This window comes from Ammodytes marinus, assembly GCF_949987685.1.
Source record: "Ammodytes marinus genome assembly, chromosome: 14".
NCBI lineage: Eukaryota > Metazoa > Chordata > Actinopteri > Uranoscopiformes > Ammodytidae > Ammodytes > Ammodytes marinus.
The window spans coordinates 18,247,157-18,265,341 of record NC_137218.1 but is presented as its reverse complement, the minus strand read 5'-3'; the positions used below and the strand labels follow the sequence as shown (position 1 = coordinate 18,265,341).

Below are 18,185 nucleotides of genomic sequence, written 5' to 3'. Positions count from 1 at the left end.
TCAAACCTGTTGGTTCGCTCTGAGAGGATCTTATTACCGGAAGTTACCGAGCCTGTTGTTACCTATCTATCGTCGTCACCTGGGCGGACCCCTCCGCTGAGAGCACACAGGTAGAAACGTCGTAACAGCGAGTTGAGAGTTGGAAAGTAGCCTACAAGCGCCCGCTTATTCGACAAGAGAAGAATTCTTTTAGTGCACTTTTTTAAATTACTTTTCTGCTAAAGGGCTTTGGGAAGGAGTGACGCCGTCGTGTAACGAGAAAGGGACCTAAAAACGGGTCGAAATGCTCGTCAGCGGGTTGGTTTCGGTGGCCTTGTTCTTTCTCGCAGCGACAGGTGAGTCTACGTCTTGTTGGCTATCAGCCTATATTTTAGTGAGTAGGCCTATAGTCTATTTTCAACCCAAGAAGTAGCCTATTTATTGGGTCGCAGTTGAACTCAACAACAACCCAAATTAAAGTAGTTAACTTCTAAATACAAAGTCAACTGTTGGCAGTGTTAATTATAGCCTAGGCCTACCCAAAGGAACGTCGGGCCTGGTCCTGGTATGTTAGCCTGTTCTATTACTTCAGGTGGGGGGTTATAAGGTGGAGTAAGTTTTCTTGAGTATTTGCTGCTACAAGTCGCATGATGTTTAGAAAACAACCAAAAAACGTTTAAGCTACGTTTGTCCCTGAAGATTGAATGACAGCAATGGAGCAGCGGGTAGCCTATAGGCCCGCCCAAACACTAAAATGTTGTAGGTGCAGAGAGAGGATAGTTCCTCCTGTTTTGCAAAAAAATAACAGTGTCTGAAGCCACTATTTCCACATTCTTGTTCCTCTTTCGACCTTATGTTTAAGGCGATACACTCCAGATGAACAGGGTAAAATGATATTGAAATTGATATAATCATGACACTTCGTCTGTTAATTATTTATATTTTAACAATTGTTTGTTTTAGGCCTTTTGCAATTAAAATCATCATGCTGACAGACAACATATTGGAGTCCAAAGTTTTTATTCATCTCTTAAACTAGAATTAAAAACAAGATAATTCGATTATCTTATTTTCACAATTGTTGGAAGCCAAAATTGTGATTTTATATTCGGTTTAAATTAATTGCACAGCCTTTGCTTCTAGTTCATTCAAAACAGAGTTGTTCGACTAGATTGCGGTCCTGATTCATTGTTATGATAAAGCAATATTTTTTTCCAGCTGATTTCTAGGCAGGTTGCAGCTTATTTTACTGTAGTGCTCATTCAGAGGTGCACCTGCTGCCTCTTTCTCCTGTAAAAAAAATGTCCTCAAACAGACCAATGACCTGTCAGGGTTTCAAACTGCATGTATTCCCAGGTCTTTACCTTGAAGGACTTTTATCACATCGACCCCGAAACTCGCAAAGTATGCAAACAGGGAAGTTGCATTAGAGTGCTTTTGTTTCATTTTACACTGAACGCTTATCTCATCAAACCAAAACTGTGACTGTGCTGCCTTATCTCAGCTGAGGCCGCCTGTGGGAAATGTTAGAGGTGGTCATGAAGAACTTATAGTATCATTGGAATATTTGAGTTAGCAGCAACATTAATATTTACCTTTTTTATTTTTACACACATTAATTTAAAGTCTTGCTGTTTGATGATGTGAAACAGTGAATGACTAATTTGCACAAAGTTAATGTTTAACTGTTTCCCGCTGCTGTTCCCAGTAGTGGAAACCTCTCTAAATTAACAAAGGCTGGTCACACACCAGGGTAGTAGTTAGAACTGTGTAGCTCCTACTAGCAATTAAATGTAATGGCAGACCAGACAGCTGTAATGCGATGTTAAGCAGTGCAGTATATTCATATCTGCTGTGACACAGGCCCAGGCGTTAAAGTAACCATTGTTTTCTAGTGTTGGCTCAGTTTCAGCCACAACTGTCAACAGTTTCACCGGAACTCTTCTTGCTCAGCAGTAAAGAATGAGACACTTTTTTAGTTTGTTTTTGTTTGACCACACCTTGTGAACCTGCTTTGAGCGATTGTAAAGGGGCGTCTTTATTCCATCTGAAGTGATTTCGTCATTATGTTTAACAATGTAGTTTTGTGAACTCCTACTATGAGCATGTGAGCTTTGCTTTGATTGTTGATTGATAAATTGCATTTTGATGCCAGATTCAAAAGGTTTTACTCCTCCTCCATGTCATCTTTATACCAAAAATCCATATAGCTGTAGAGTGTACATAAATTACTTTTCAAAGCAGCCAGAACAGCAAGACACCAGTCTCAAACAATGGCCGAACCAGTCATTTAACAGACATTGTGCTTATTCCGGTGTATACTGTACATTGTTTGTGTTTTCCTTTTTGCTTTAAAAACATGTTTACCAATGGAAATGGCAGGGATGCATTTTTGTGACAGCACACTAAGTATGTTAATTTAAACATTAATTACTTGTTTTATTTTATTCTTTGTTTGTCCAGGTGTAAGTGGCTTTTCCGTCACTTCAAACAACAAAGATGTAAAGGTGAAGGAGAATGACGGTGAGTCCTCACACCATTTCATCATTTGAATGTAGAGGGTGAGCCGAAATAAATCAATAATATTCTCTCTAACATTTTCAGTAATCAGTGGTCCTGCTGTAAGTTACAGTCCCCTCCATAAGTATCGGAACAGTGAGGCCAATTCCTTTATTTTTGCTGTAGATTCAAAGGTGTTGTGATGTCAATGGGTTACAGGCTTGATGCAGTTATTGCAAGCGAAGATTTGCAACAAAATATTAAGTCTTATTCACTTTAATTTACTTTAAGTCTATCTGTTCCAATACTTTTGCTCACCTACAAATGTGGTGTTCCTTTACAAAAAATGCTATTTTCTCAGTTGTGTATCAGATCCAGATGTAAATACCTGGAAATGAAAGCTTAAATGTTGATCTATTGTCTCATATTCATATTTTGGTGTCAAACCCAAATGTTTCCAGTCTACAGCAAAAATAAAGGAATTGGCCTCACTGTTCCGATACTTATGGAGGGGACTGTAGGTTCACTGTCAGAATTCACCCCTTAATTGCTTTAAATAATAAGGCCATTGTATACCTTAATTATTTGTCATACGATATGTTTTCATGCTTTCATTTACTCTGTTCTAAAGAGCAAGAAGGGGGGTGATCGGCTTATTCCCATTACTGCATCCTGTCTCCTTGTCCTTTTCTTTTAATGTGGTTATTTTAATTTCAGAATTTTACAATGTTAAAGGTGCTGTAAGCGGAATGGTTCTTTTAGCTAACTTCCTGTCAGTTACTGCAGTTAGCAGTCCCCTCGCTCTTCCCTACGTCACCACATTAATGCACTGCAGTCTTCAAGCAGCGAGTTATCTAGCATCATCTCAGATCCATAAGTGTGATAAAACATGATAAAAACCATCAAAACAGACATTGGGAAGGATTTTTACCAGCTTCGCCATTGTAGGCGCATTTACATTCACCCATCTGTCGCTCTGGCGTGCACCGGCAGTGAGACCATGAGTGAGACGGGTGTCGGTTTGTAGCGTTCTCTCTTGTGATTGGATATACATTTCGGGATCCTCCAATAAGTTTATTTGCCGATTACATGCAGAGCAGCTGACTGAGAGATCGGCTTTATGAAACGTGCACATTATATAAGTGATCACTGTATGAATAAAGAGCGATTTTACACTTATATTAATATAAATAAACCGCTTACTTCACCTTTTAATTATCCATTTGTATTTCATAGTGCATGATTTAAAGTAGAAAACTCTGTATAGTAAATTATAGTTTTTCTTCTCAGGAGTTGACCTAACCTGCCAATATTCAGCAGACTTTGGCTCAGATGCTAGAGTTGAGTGGAAATTTAAGGACCTAAAAGGCTCACAGACGTATGTGATTTTTGATGGGAAACCAACAAGTAAGTAGTTTCACAGTCTGTTTGTATTTGTCTTTTTTTAACCTGTTTATTTCTCCGTCTCTCTGTTGTTTAGTAGGAGATATAATAAAATGATTTTTAAAGATTTATATTAAAGTTGGATGAAATAACCGATTGTGATCAGTTGTTAAAACACTACAGTGTAGATGAATCAATTGGCTATTAAAAGGTTGGTTATTTATAGACAACCCTTAGCATAACGCTAGCTGGTGATCCGATCAAATATGTACAGTATAGATGTCTTGATAAGAGATGTATGGCCTCTGTGTTGGGTCATTGATTCACTTGGATGGGCAAGACTTAAAGCCACTACGAGTAACTTTGTCAGTTGGCGGCCCCTTTGGACAAAAGCAGTAGTATTTTTACGACGTCAGCTGTCGTAAAGCTGTTTTCTAGCGTTTGCCGGCTGTGCGTCAAAATATTAGGATGCAATATAGTGCATGTCCGTGTGTTGAAAGTGTGAGGGCACCGGACTCTTTTCGGCTCCGTGAGAGTGGTTAGTGACTCTGCATCAACTAATGCCAGTCAGTGCCACACACACCTGATTGCAATGAGGTGATGCAGGTTCACTAACCACTCGCACAGAGCTGAAAGATTCTGTGTCCTCACAGAAAGCGAGTGAACGAGAGACGGTAGTTTGTATGGATCACGATGAGGTAATGTGTATGTTATAATGACTATTTCAGATGGTCATCTGATGATGGTGAAGCAGTAGTAAACTTTGTTTTAGTCGCCTACCGCTCATTCATTTAGGAGTAAACACTGCAGTCTAGTTCGCTCCTGTGAAAATGTGTACACGTTGCTTGGCAATGCCCTCTTCCCGCCCGTCTATCTCTCTCCCTTTTAGTTTTTCTTCATTGCATTTTATTTTTTTTCTTTGGTGGTTCAGCCCCGTTATCAGTCATTATGACGACAATTAACTGTCTCAAACAAGGCTCCCACTTCCCTTCCCTCACCTGGGGGGATAGGCTTCTCAAATCGCATTGCTGCGCTGCACTGAAATCTGCAACCAATACGAATATGTGACCATAGAGCCTGCATGTGCAAACCGAAAATCGGACTGGGTGTGCGACCAGACCAAATGCAGTAATAAAAACGTCTTTCTTTGCACTGATGGTCTCGTTTGCTGTTAAAGGTAATTTATGATTATCAGAGGAAACATGAGGCTGTTTAAAAGATATTTAAATATTACTTGTAGTGACTTTAAGGGACATATGACTGATCATCAGTGATCACGCTATTACGATGGGCTTACGATTTGTCTAGAAAAGAAAGGTTTGTTTATATTACATCAAAAAATCCAAACTCATGTCACATTTCATTGACATCTCTAGAATCTACAGTATTCTATCCCACAAAAAAGAGGTGTGGCTATGTTTTTTTGCTTTTCCTCTATGTGCTGGACTGCTGTATATGAGCTACATGGGATCCTGTGAAATCTGATGTCAGTCAATAATCATCTGTCACTCTGTTTTATGATGCAAAGATCCATTCCAAACATTTTCTATTAATCAAGAACAAACTAAGACCTCTAGTTAGCTTTGTTGGAGGTATGTGCTCTCTGAATGCTTTTGAGTCTGTTCTGTAATGCTGCAACTCTTCCACAGATTCATATGCCAGCCGAGTGACGATGTATAGTGCTAGTAATCTGAGATTCTCCAAAGTGACCCGTAAGGATAACGGAGTTTACGACTGCGAGGTCTCCGGCAACAACCAGCAGTTTGGGGAAGTCAGAGTGAAGCTGACTGTTCTTGGTAATGATCTTTTGTATTAACCTTCTGCAAACCCATCCTTTGTTTAGGATAGGATAGGATTTACTTTATTGATCCCCAATGGGGAAACTGGTTTGCCACCATAGTCTGTACAACATACAATACAACACAGGAATACAGTAACAACATAAAACAAGCATAGTCACAGGGGGAGTGTGGTCCACTACCATAGTAAAAATAGAAGGTTAAAAAAGGGAATAAATAACAATATAACAATACTATGATATGATACTATGATGTGCAAATGAGCAATGTGCAGTAATAAAATCAAATCAGCAGTCATGATTAAAAAGTCTAGCTGCTGCAGGAACTTTACTTGCATCACTGCCATAAAACTATGAATATTCTGACGTAAACTTCTTTGTCTTAAGTGTATGTACTGTAATGAGTGTGATTACTGTACATGTGGAGACCGGCTGAAAACTGAAGGTTTTGTCCTGCAGTGCCTCCGTCTCCGCCCTTGTGTAGGATCCCCGTGTCTGTGACGACGGGCAAGATGTCTACCATGACCTGTCATGACAGCGATGGCTCACCTCCTCCCAGTTACAACTGGTACAAAAATGGAGTCCTTCTGCCCGCTGACCCTGCCAAGATCGCTGCCTTCAAAAATGCCACCTACAGGCTCGACACAAAATCTGGCAACCTGGTCAGCTATAACCTTTTATTCCTTGTGCAAGGTGTGGCCCCCATGTCCTTATGAAATAAATCACCTAATATCCCGTCTGTCTCCTCAGAACTTTGGTTCTACAACCAAGATGGACTCTGGTGATTACTACTGTGAGGCTTCCAACATTGCTGGTCCTCCTCAGCGCTGTAAAGCTGTGAAGATGCAAGTCCGTAAGTGCTCTTATCTTAAAATTCAGAAACATGCTTTAGCTTGAGCTGATTTTTTTTTTCATTTGATAAGAAATGTAATGAAATAAACAAAATGTAGGGTTACCATTCAATTGACAGGAATCATTAAAGCAGTTTGAGCCACTGGAGTGCACTGCATGCTCGGGCTTTGACCAGGCCATTTGAACAGTAATGGAAATGTTATCATTAACCACGGCGGCCTTATGTCCCGTAAAAATCGCCCATGAAAAGGAACGACGTATACTCTAGCTGGTTAAGGTCCGCTCTCTATCCAAACCCCCACACTTCATTTTCCAGAGTGTATGAGTCTATTTATACAAGGGGGAAATTATTCAATAAAATGGAAAAGCTATAGGCTAGGCTTAGCTAGGCTGCGACCGGATCGCCGCCACTGTTATTATCCTGAAGTCTGAGCGTATATCCACACTTCATTTCTGTCTATACTAACGTGACTTCACACACTGTGTGTGTGGCAGAGGGCTGCCCTCACAAAGAGACTCGCTCACAGCCAACCAGTCACAGACACACAGGAGAGGCTCGTAAGTGAACGAGCGGAGTGATTTTGTCAGTTTGGTCCCAGTGATGTTGGACTCAACGCGTAGCGAATTCAACCGGCACATCACGAGGACGGTAAAGGACGGCCCTCTTACTCCAAGCCCTTCTGCTCTCAATTCACCGGCCAGGTTAATTGCATAGTTGTATAATAATGCCCATAACAGGTTTGAATATTAAGGGCTGCCTAATATTCGTTTGAATATTGATTTATTTTTTGATATTCAAATTATATTCGAATAACGAAGTTCGGAGTCAAAGCCCTACTGCATGCCAGCACTTCAAAGGACAGTTTACCGGTTTGTCTGCATTAAAGCAGCCAATAGAAACCCAAATGCTAATCATTATGATGCAATCTTCATTTTCAATTTTACTTGGATCATTTGCTTTGCTGTATGATTATTTTATTATTTGTTTATATGTATTATTTTATGAACATTTATTTGTCTGCAATTCAGCTAATCAACCTCAAAATGTGATGTTTTCTTCAAGGTGACGTTAACACTGGAGGAATAGTTGCAGGGGTAATAGTGGCTCTGCTGCTACTGATTCTACTGGGATTGGGACTTTGGTATGCTAACAAGAAAGGATACCTGCCCAGTAAGTTTTCTGTGATATTAAAATTGTAGCATTTACTGTAATCATCAATTGTTTGATATCGATATTAACAAACATTTGACACATGAATATTTTGTGGTCAATCAATTTATTCTAATTAACCTGAAAAGGTCATTTTCTATCTTAAGTAGCATATAGTCCAGACCCAGGAAGCAATATAGACAGCAAGAGGGACCTTGCAAAACAGTTGCAACATAAAAATTGGTTTCTACTTGTAAAAAATGGTTCGGCACATTGTTCGCCCAAAATTCATTCAAAAAGCAATTTCTTGGTCATAGATGTGTTCAACTTACTATGAAAAAATATATTTATACAACAAGTTGCAACTGCTACTTAGATCAATATTTAAATTTATTTAAACTTGGTCCAAAGCTTGGTGTTGGCACAATGCTACACTTACTGAACGAGGCAATACAAGTGCTCAATTACAACAATGACTGTCGCATATCACTTGCATATATTTGTCAAATAATGTACCAATTACTTGATCCTACTGACGTTATTTCCTTTCGTCCCCTTTACAGAGAAGAAAGAAAGGTAAGATGATTTTCTTTAATTTTTTTGTATTTTAGGAAGTAATCCATAGCCTTGTTTTTCCTTATCATTCATAAACTCACATGCTTTCTCTATGTGATCAGCTCAACATTTTCTTTTAATTATCTGGTTCTTGCAGCAAACCAAAGCCCAGTGTGGTCTACCAGCCCGCATCATCGTTAAATGGTGGTGGTGATGATGAAGATGTAAGTTTGACCCTCCCTCTTTTCAATTATAAACATTCATATTTCAACAGATTTGTTTCGGATCATTCTCGGGTATGCGTATGTTTTACAGACTTGAGATGTTGCCGTTGTGATGTTTGATGTTCTTGTTTTCAGGGGGAATTCAGACAGAAGTCATCCTTCGTGGTATAGTCTGCAATGAACACATGCACCTGTCCCAACAGGAAGACACTTTGGTTTTAAATGTGTCTCATTCTGTGTTTTCCTGATGTTATTTAGTGACATATTTCTTTTTATTTGCTCCTAAGTTGCAGTTATTATTGACCAGTGTGATTGTTTGAGGTGACCTGGGCTCTCTACTTTAGTGTCAGATGCATAAACTTGTTCATCATAATAAAATGGAAATAAATTAATACAGATGGTTATTATAACCATTTGGTTTGTAAAAAAGATATGCTTTGACTACTAATGACCCATTTTAGCCCGACATTTTCCCCATTTTTTTGGACTGTGTGTTTCTGTGTGCTTCTGAATGTCAATGCCTCCTCCTAAGTGTGCTGTTTTTTGTATTTTTCAATTGAGTGCCTTGAAAAAACTTTGGATTTCGATAATGATTTTTTATAAAGGTTAATGACCGCCACCTTAATTTCCTCTAGTAGTACTACTGCAGGCACTTGCAGTAGTACTAATGAGTTTACCGAATGAAACAATATTAATATCATAGCTGAGTGTCTCTGAAACGTGTTTTAACTTCTTCCTTTTTTTTAACTGTTGTGATGTACAATATTTTTTTCTAATAAAACTTCTCTTGTAAATAACAAACAATTTTTTAAATCTGTGATTTAGGACAAATTAAAGGGTTAACAGTTGATCTGAGCTTCCTGACTTAACATCTTCTGTTCTGACATTAACATTTTAGGTGCACGTTCTCTTTAACATATAATTTATTGTTGAACTAGTAGGCCTATGGCATTTGTCTAAAAATAATGTTTACAAACCTGTGAACTGCGTTTGCAGGGCTAGCTGACCCTTTTGAACGGTGTAGAAAACGACGGTTCAGTAAAATTCCTTCTGAAGCAAACCTGAGCAGTCATGCTGCACTCCTTTTTAATGAATTGTAAATCTGTGGGTGTTGGCCAATGACAATGCATTCAACCAGTTTTTAAATGACTGCCGGTATGTTTTTAATGGCATTATGTTTAGCCTTATTATGAGTGATGACCAACTTGTTCCTACATGTTGGTCCTTAGGCTATATTAGCTTTTCTTCAGACACCATTACAATCACTTTCACAATTCATATCGCCTAGGCCTAGCCTATTTAAACAAGACGTTGCTTACATTTACTCGACCATTCATTTGTAAAGATTTCAGAGCGGACAAATTACCTGATGGTTGTAACTGCTTTGTATGGTGATAATTAAAATGTTATATTGAGTCATGTGTTGACAGGTTATTATTCAGCATTATTTGGCCTGTCTTTGCTACTCCTATAGCCTATTAGGCTACTGTGTAGCCTAATATAGCAGTTAATAAGTAGGCTAAACTCCTACACATAGGCTAGGCCTAAATGATCCAATAAAGTTCATGAAAAATACTTTGCAAACAGCTATGGCACCTTTTCCTGAAATATGGAAGTTTGAACGACACCACTGTCTCCACGAGTCCTTGAACACAACCTGAACACAATGGGCGGTGCATTGCCATAAACTTTTTATTGCAATATCATTCAGGTGTGTTTTTCCTTGAACTCGAATGATTCCCATATTCTCATTAGACATTTTCTTCATATTATAAACAGCCAACGCTTTTAGCTAAGGGAAATAAAACAAAGGTGAGCAAGTCTATGATGTCAACAATGACAATTTTCTAAAAATGAACGCTCTTCATAGGCTACAGGTAGGCAAAAAGCATTCAGATAAGCCTATCCAAGTGTCTGTCCAGCAAAATGCAGTCTACTTGTGTCCTGATCTTTGGCATGATTTGATGCAGTTTTTCCTGTTTTGCCCATTCTACATGAATCTTTACAAAGACTTTGGTTTCTTATTCCTACTGCCACGAAGACATGTAGGGATATGTTTACAAAGTGTGCCCACGAACATACAGAAAGTGTGCCCCCAGTGGGTTGCTATGGCAACTGACAAGGGCGTGCTGATGTTCTTGTTGCGCACTGCGCATGCGGGGAATGTCGACACCCACTTTGGCAAACAGGAAGTGTGACCAACTTTTTCCTCCTTCAACAGCCCTGTCTCGACACTTTCCATCACACTGCCTCGACTAATGTGATCAACTCCCCTACACAAGTCTAACTCTCAGTCTTTATTTCGCTCTGGTGTTTTTGTCCCCCTACCGAACGGTGTACTGTCCCTTTAAATTAAGGGGCAGCGCAGTCGGAACCGCAACATTTCACAGGCTGAACCCCTCCGTTCTCAGGATCCATTCATAAATAAGACATCGAATGGAGAGGAAGCTTAAATTGGTCGCGTTTGATTTTTCGTAGAGAGGACCGGATGCGAGGGGAGAGCAGGAACCAGATATGTTGCCTTCGGTCGGGGACTGTGTATCGGGGGCACGATGGAGAGAGCAGCAGGATTGACTTCCCATGGCTGACCCTCCTGCTGATGGTTTTGACTTCATGTGCGAGCCGTAAGGAGGCAGCTTGATCTAGCTTGAAATGCTCGCTCCCCTCACATACAGCATACGTTTCTCACGCAGGGTTTGGTGTTTTTTACGTGACTCTGCTAAACACACGTAGCCCTGGTTTAAAACGGTCTACCGGTCCATCCTATTTTATTATTTTATTTTCTTAAATTAATGAGAATACACCAGTGGAGCCGGGGACCTGACATACCGATGGAGCAGTGAGTTATGGCAGCTAAAGAGGAACTGTACGCCAAAGTGACCCCGCGGAGGCAGCGCCTGAACCGGCCGAGCAACGTCAAACATGGTGGGTCCACTCTGGACGTGCTGCTGTCCATGGGCTTCCCCAAGACCAGGGCGTGAGTACACAGCTGCACACTATCCCGAGAGAGAAAGAGAGAGAGAGAGAGAGGTTCATATGAGGTTCAGCATTCCTGATGTTCTCTTCAGTTGTTGTTGAAGTTTTGGCCTGGTGTTTGGATATCAACATCATCAGCACCAGCAGATCTGAAGCATCTATGCAGCAGGTTGCTCACACATGGCTTAACCCCGTGGGGTCATGTCAACTGACCCATTTTCAACAGCAGTTTTCACTCAGTTGAAAATGTGTCACAGCAGGTTTATGCAATAGGATTTAATGTCACTCATTTAGGTTTGTGAGTCATTGTCTTATTGAGGGTGGGTTCTGGTCTGGTTGTAAAGACGTGCTTTATGACACAGGATACTGCTGCGGTATTTAAATAATTGTTATAAGAATACAACGTAATTTACATGTAATGAATGTAAAACTATGTTTACCAGATAAATCTACACAAAAATGCAACAATAAAAGTACATGTATGAACCAATAGGCAGGCAGTTTCATATTTTACCAGCTCGCAAAATAACATTAGCCTACCATGTAAGCAGCCTCTTCATTTTGTGCACCGTGAAGTTGGAACTATTTCTAACTGTTTCATGGATACATGTAGTGTAAAGCAATGCATCATATTTGATATTCTTATACATTTATAAAATTTCATCAGCAAAGTAACTAGTGATTACTTTAGCGTATGTAGAAGTACATAACATGCATCTGAAAATATATTATGTAAAAGTAAGTATTTATTATTAGTCCTTAATGCATTTGCTCAAGTAGCATTACTGAGTTTCAGTGCGGCAGCATCATTTGTATCTCTACAGGTGTGTGTGTGTACCTACCTACCTGTCCATGTGCTGTTTGGACTCATATTCCCACTACAAGACAGAACTACAAGAGATGCTGAGTGTTTTCTGAGTTGTGCGATTCTTTCACCAACTCTCTTTGGTTTTCAATGAAAACCTCATTCATTCATCCTTTAGAGAAGAAGTTGCCAGGTAACAAGCAGTTTTGGTTATCGCCGTCTATGAATTCTGTAATCATATTTAAAATAAAATGACAGTGTGTAGTCAGCCTGCTGCTTAGCTAACTCTATTCAAATGCAATATTTTAGTGTAGGTCATAGGTATTATATTTGTCCAGTTTACACTGGACTATAGTAGATTGTTTTGAAGGTTCTTATATGGCAGTTTGAGACCACAAATCAACTGAAGCATCTGAACCAGACCTGTGTTGCATTGTGAATGAATGGCAGAGTAACTCTAAGGACATGCAGAATTTAACAGTTAAGCTGTAAAGTATGCTTTAAAAAACATTTGAGCTTCATGTCTCGGGCCTTCTCTCATTGAATCAACGACAACCTTATCGCATTATCTATGATCATAATCTCCCTTTTCATTGTTGGTTGTCAGCGAATCCCATAATAAAGTCTTGTCTGATACAAAAGCCTTTCTCTATGTGCAGCGTGCCTCACCATTGTGTTCCACATAACAAAAGAAATCTGAAATTGTCCCCTTTTGAGTCTCTTGTCAGAAGCGGCAGTGATCTAGAAGCGCCGCGACTTAACTCCAAGGTGTATGACTTCTTTCATTATCTGAATTGTATAGGATTTGAAAGTGTCTACCCATGTAAAACAAAAGAGTGCCATTTAGGAATGGCTGTTAGCTTAATTTTGCTAAATTGCACAAAAGTCTTGAACGGTGTTTCTTAGCTAATGAAGTATTTCCAAAATGAAGCGGGTTTACCCCCTGCAGAACGACTCAGGTCATCCAGGCTCCCTCTCTTCCCCCCAATGAGCCACTGCAGACAACTAGCGGCTGAGTTTGGTTATATTTGCAGACTAGCAATCTATTATTGACGACGGGGCTCATACACTTTGATTTCACCGAGGCTATAAATTTATAATGAAGCGGAATAATTAAGTGTCACACTCGCAACCTCCAGGCCTGTCTGGTGTGATTAGCTGTTTCCTCGCACTTCCTGTTTGGTGTTGCGTTCAGTTTTGTGAAAGACTCATCTCTCTAAAGCTTATAGCAAAAGCGTTTTGCCTTTTTAAATTTTAGCCTAATCCAGTTTCTTGAACTGCTTTGGCTGTGCAAATTGTCACATTCTACTCTTTGCTTTAGCCACCAACCAAGATATGTAAACAAATGTCTGATTTGCACAATTTGCTATCAGGCCCCTCCCTAGACTCTGCTGGGAGAGGGAGAACATGTAATAGGAACATCAGTTATCAGTCATAGCTACAGGAAACAAGGGCTTCATTGTGTACGAGTTCTTTTTAAATTTTTAGGCCAGCAGGGAGCATGTGTACACACACACACACACACACACACACACACACACACACACACACACACACACACACACACACACACACACACACACACACACACACACACACACACACACACACACACACTTACTTCTGACAGACCCACACAGCTTCATTGTGTTATTTGTCAAATTTGCTTAGGTTTACTCCTGAAGCTGCAGTTCAGCTTTGGTGGCTGAGATCAGACTAAGTAGAGTTCGATGATTCTTGGTCTATGAGTCACTATGGAAGTTTCACCCTCCTCCATCAGCTGGTCTAACTAGCGCTGTAGCCACGAGTTTGGAAACACTGAGGTCAGGAGTTGATACCCCCCTCGCCAACCATTCAATAGGGCTTTCCAAACAGCAAGGTATTTTCTATTCAAGCTTTATTTCAATTTAAGAGACATCTCAAGGAAATCTCCCAGGGTATCAACAATTGCCTCAAAACCTAAGAACCTTATAATTCTTCAAGAGACCGATTTTGGACGCTACAGACCTGTACAAAAAGCAACGCGGTTTTATTTCTCCACAGACTAGAAATACAATACAGATACATACAAAACAGATAACGGATTGGCTGAACAGTGTCTTGATTGGTTTAACCTATTTGCATTAGAATAACCCTGCATCTGTTCAGGTCCACTGAGCCGTCTCCTGTTGTGAGCTAAACAAATTACTGCTGAGAACTCCGGGGTTTGCGAGGCCGGCGACGCTATTGTGATGTTATATCATTGCTTGTTAACTTTCAACTCCGAAAACCTGGTACTGTTGAATGACTAATAATGTATTTTTTCAGTCAATTTGTTTAAACTGTATGTTTCCCTGATGTGTCTTAGTGTCATTTGTACAATTTTGACCGTAGTTGGATATGCATTTTTATTTTAAGTTCACTTTACTTAACATTTTTGAATTGGTCCCTTTTTTTATTGTGCTTGTGCAGTCTTAAAGTATATTCAAAGTCTTTGTCTTTATCATTCCTTATTTATCTTGATTATATTTGAAGATTATATTTGACCTCCTAAACAGTGATGTGTTTTGGCTTACAGCTATACTGTGTGAAGTAAATGGGCGTTGGTGCATGTATAGAGGAACCATGCTTTATACGGAAGCTATCAGTTTATCAGTTGTTAAGGTTGTGCTTGTGGCCAAAATAACTGCGCATGGTATACACTCCTGTAGAGAATAACCATGAAGAGTCCCAGTGCCGGTTGGCTGAATACAAATACCTGAATAACTAGCAGTGGGAGAGTTATTACATTTTATAGTGGTTATTGAAAGCATGGGAAACTTTTTTAACACCTAAGAAAATCGACGGTGTGTCTTTTCCAGCCATGCATGAGGCCTGGAAATCTTTCATACAAATACCTGAATAACTAGCAGTGGGAGAGTTATTACATTTTATAGTGGTTATTGAAAGCATGGGAAACTTTTTTAACACCTAAGAAAATCGACGGTGTGTCTTTTCAGCCATGCATGAGGCCTGGAAATCTTTCAGAATAGCCATGTAAATAATTTTTTCTTTTATTTTTATAACACCGAGTAATAATGTGGCAATTGTGAGTAAGGGAAAGAGGAAGCTCATGACCAAAATGTAAACTGAAACTGGAATGATGGAGAAGATTGCTAGAAATATTGAACCAAAAATACCACCAAGTTGAATGCCAGATAAAGATAATATTGATCACAAGTTCACCGAGCCAGAGGGGACACCTTTTTTGAATAGCTTTTGTAAAAGACACAAAGAGATTCCATTTACAATGACATAAAATACAGAAAATAAGCAAATTGTCACGTTCAAAGAGCTGGATCAAGCAACTGTTGATTAGGGAACTGATTGACATAAATCATCATAGTTTTTCTTCACTGGTAGATTTTAAGACAAGGTCATAGGTAGTGAACTCCAATGTATAAAGCAATGGTGAAATCTGAAGAACAGCTCTGTTTTGTTTTAATACAGTGCTTATTGCATACGATGGAAATTGTCTACTGTTTTTCACAATTTTATTGTCTGCTTCATTGGGCGTCTCAAAAACTTCAAAGGCACCGTGGTTACTGAGCTGTAACACATCGAGCCAAGGCAAGATCATGTATGGTAAATTCGTATTTTTTCAAGCTCTCCCTGTCACTCTGTGAAGCCTCTTGGGTGTCAAAGAGGAAGTCAGTGCATTGCTGACTGTCTGACTGTCATCAGTTTCATGTTTGTAGTTTGTAACATGTAAGCTACAACTTGGTATCTAACATGCAACATCACAATAAATAGTTTTGGTTTATATGGGGGCCCCACACGATAATTAAAAAAAAAAACACATACCTTCTGCGTACATGTGACACTTTGGTGCCTGCGTTTTCAGCTTGCAAAAGCCAACTCTGAGCTTGTATTCAAGACAGCCAAGAGGAAGTCGCCCATTTCCGGAAGTGGCTTGTGACCTTTACTGAGCGCTCTGTTGAGACGGTGGTTTGAGGGCGGCTGAAGCAGGGGACTGGCGTCATGTCACTTGCGGATCCAAAAAAATAGTTTGGGATACTACTGATTGAGCTATTTCTTTTTCTTACTAAAAGAAGGCCCGAAGACTGCAAAACCTGGGCACAAATTCTGATTGGCAAGAATCAAAGGGTTAATGTATGACACATCCTGGCACTTAAAAGGAGGGGTTTGGGAGAATGCATCACGATGTTGGCACTGTGCCTCATTATTCTTAGTGAAACATTTGCTTAGTGCACTTTGACTTGTTTCACTGACGTCAAGCACTGCTAAAAATAACTCTGACTAAAACAGCACACAGTTAATGTTTGGGTCTGACAGAAGCATTAGCAATCATTTGTTCAAACTGATAAGCTTGAAGGGCACGACAAACAACCTAACAAGAATTTCAGTAACATCCTTTAGTCACACAAAGGCCCACACATTTAATGGTGTCAATCTCTGACTTTCTCTGTCTGCCCTATGGATGTATTGGGTCTGCCCCCATGGACTTGTCAGCTCTCTTCTCCAGAAATAATGAAGTAAGTAGAGGAAAAGCAGTTCCAGACACTGGCCACACACAGAAAGCTTTGTTAAACGCTGACATTTTGCCTTGTCAGCTTAAAAGAAAAAGCTTTATGAGTGCACAACACCAAGTCAGTGACTTTGCTGACCCTAGACAAAATGTTGTTGGCCTCCAAAACACTCAATTACCACCAATCGCTCAGACCTTTCATGGGATAGATTGATTAATAGTTTTGTGAAACACTTTCTTACAGAGAGTTAGATGCGTAGAATGATACCACTTCCATGTCTTCACATTAAGAGAGGATGCTACTGCTAGTAGTGGTTAGCTTAGTAGTCTAGCATTAAGATGAGGAAACTGCAAGCCCGACCTGTCCAAAGTGAGAAAATATTTCTAAAACATGCATGTCTTTGGTATCTAATTCTCAGACTCTGTCTCGTTTATTTATTCCGTACACAAGCTTAAATGTGAAAACGATTTGAGGCTAAAAGTTCCGTGCTGTAACTACCAATATAACACAGAGTATCAGAATATCAGTCGGTGAGTGCTTTTGTTGATATGAAAGCCTCAGCCGTGTGTATGTGTGTGTTTATATTAGGACTTTGCACATATTTTGCCCTCTGTCTTTGAGGCCTCAATCACATCCTGTACAGAACTACAATGAGAGTGTCAGCCCTGGGAATAAGTTTAACTGTATCAATTTGTTATTTCATTCTGACTGGGCGCTGTGGGCAGTCAGCTAGCGACAAAGGTACAAAGCACAGTCGGCCAGACTGGACGTAGGGAAGCTCATTTCCCCTGCTGCCAGGCGAATGTCCTCAGGGTGCAGTAGTCTGGTGTTGGGCAGCAGCAGTGCGCCCTGCACTGTTCTAGCGATAAGTGGTCAGCGATGAGTGTTACCCCGTCGGCTTGTAAACAGGAAATGTTGTTTGGCCCACAGAGCTGAGTCAGGGAGGGGCCCTTGGGAACATGTAGCTGCGAGTGTTAGCATGTGTACACATTTGTGTGTGCGTTGAGAAAGGGTGATAGGGTTTTGTTTATGCTTGTTACTTTAAGCTTTAATTTATGATTTCCGTTTTTTTCCCCCTATCTTTTCTTGGCTAATATGTAGCCATGGAAGGCATGGAGTTTTTTCACAGTAACTTCAAAAACAGTCTTTACAGTAATCCAGATTGCCTGATATAAAGACATTACTTTATCTATCAGCCTGGAAGATATCCAAGTTTAGCAAAAGGTCAGCTGTGAGAATGTTGACATATATCTACATATATGGGTACATAAATAAGCTGGAACTCAACCATATCGGTGTAATAATTGAAAGGCTGTTTTTTCCAATATCGCCTGCAGCAGGGATGATGTGCAAATTAAGTAAAAACCATAATCTGATAACAGTCACTGTCATTTATGCAAACAGCACTGCTGGTTTGAAGCCAATACCAAATCCAGAGTGAGTTCTCTTCCTCGCC

At 39.9% G+C, this 18,185-nt stretch overlaps 2 protein-coding genes across 2 annotated transcripts in view; both read left to right on the top strand.

Moving 5' to 3' along the window:
- Window positions 1-78: 78 nt before the first annotated feature.
- f11r.1 (F11 receptor, tandem duplicate 1) lies at window positions 79-9,796 on the top strand. Its single transcript, XM_080040573.1, has 10 exons — window positions 79-335; window positions 2,443-2,502; window positions 3,769-3,885; window positions 5,511-5,657; window positions 6,119-6,321; window positions 6,410-6,512; window positions 7,575-7,682; window positions 8,225-8,237; window positions 8,374-8,440; window positions 8,576-9,796. Exons 1-10 carry the CDS (start codon window positions 284-286, stop codon window positions 8,609-8,611), a joined length of 906 nt encoding a protein of 301 aa, XP_079896699.1. The 5' UTR covers window positions 79-283; the 3' UTR covers window positions 8,612-9,796.
- An 887-nt stretch (window positions 9,797-10,683) lies between these two features.
- Window positions 10,684-18,185, top strand: part of LOC307260732 (ubiquitin-associated and SH3 domain-containing protein B-like) — an 18,344-nt gene continuing 10,842 nt past the window's right edge. Inside the window, exon 1 of the mRNA XM_080041030.1 lies at window positions 10,684-11,417. Coding sequence (XP_079897156.1) covers window positions 11,287-11,417 — 131 coding nt within the window. The 5' untranslated portion in view covers window positions 10,684-11,286. The remainder of the gene's footprint in view (window positions 11,418-18,185) is intronic.

Bases quoted from the DNA above. Each gene is read 5' to 3' on its own strand.
- f11r.1 (XM_080040573.1), top strand. From the start codon at position 284: ATGCTCGTCAGCGGGTTGGTTTCGGTGGCCTTGTTCTTTCTCGCAGCG. The intron at 2,503-3,768 runs GTGAGTCCTCAC...TTTTCTTCTCAG, and splicing joins AAAGGTGAAGGAGAATGACG to GAGTTGACCTAACCTGCCAA. The intron at 3,886-5,510 runs GTAAGTAGTTTC...ACTCTTCCACAG, and splicing joins TTTTGATGGGAAACCAACAA to ATTCATATGCCAGCCGAGTG.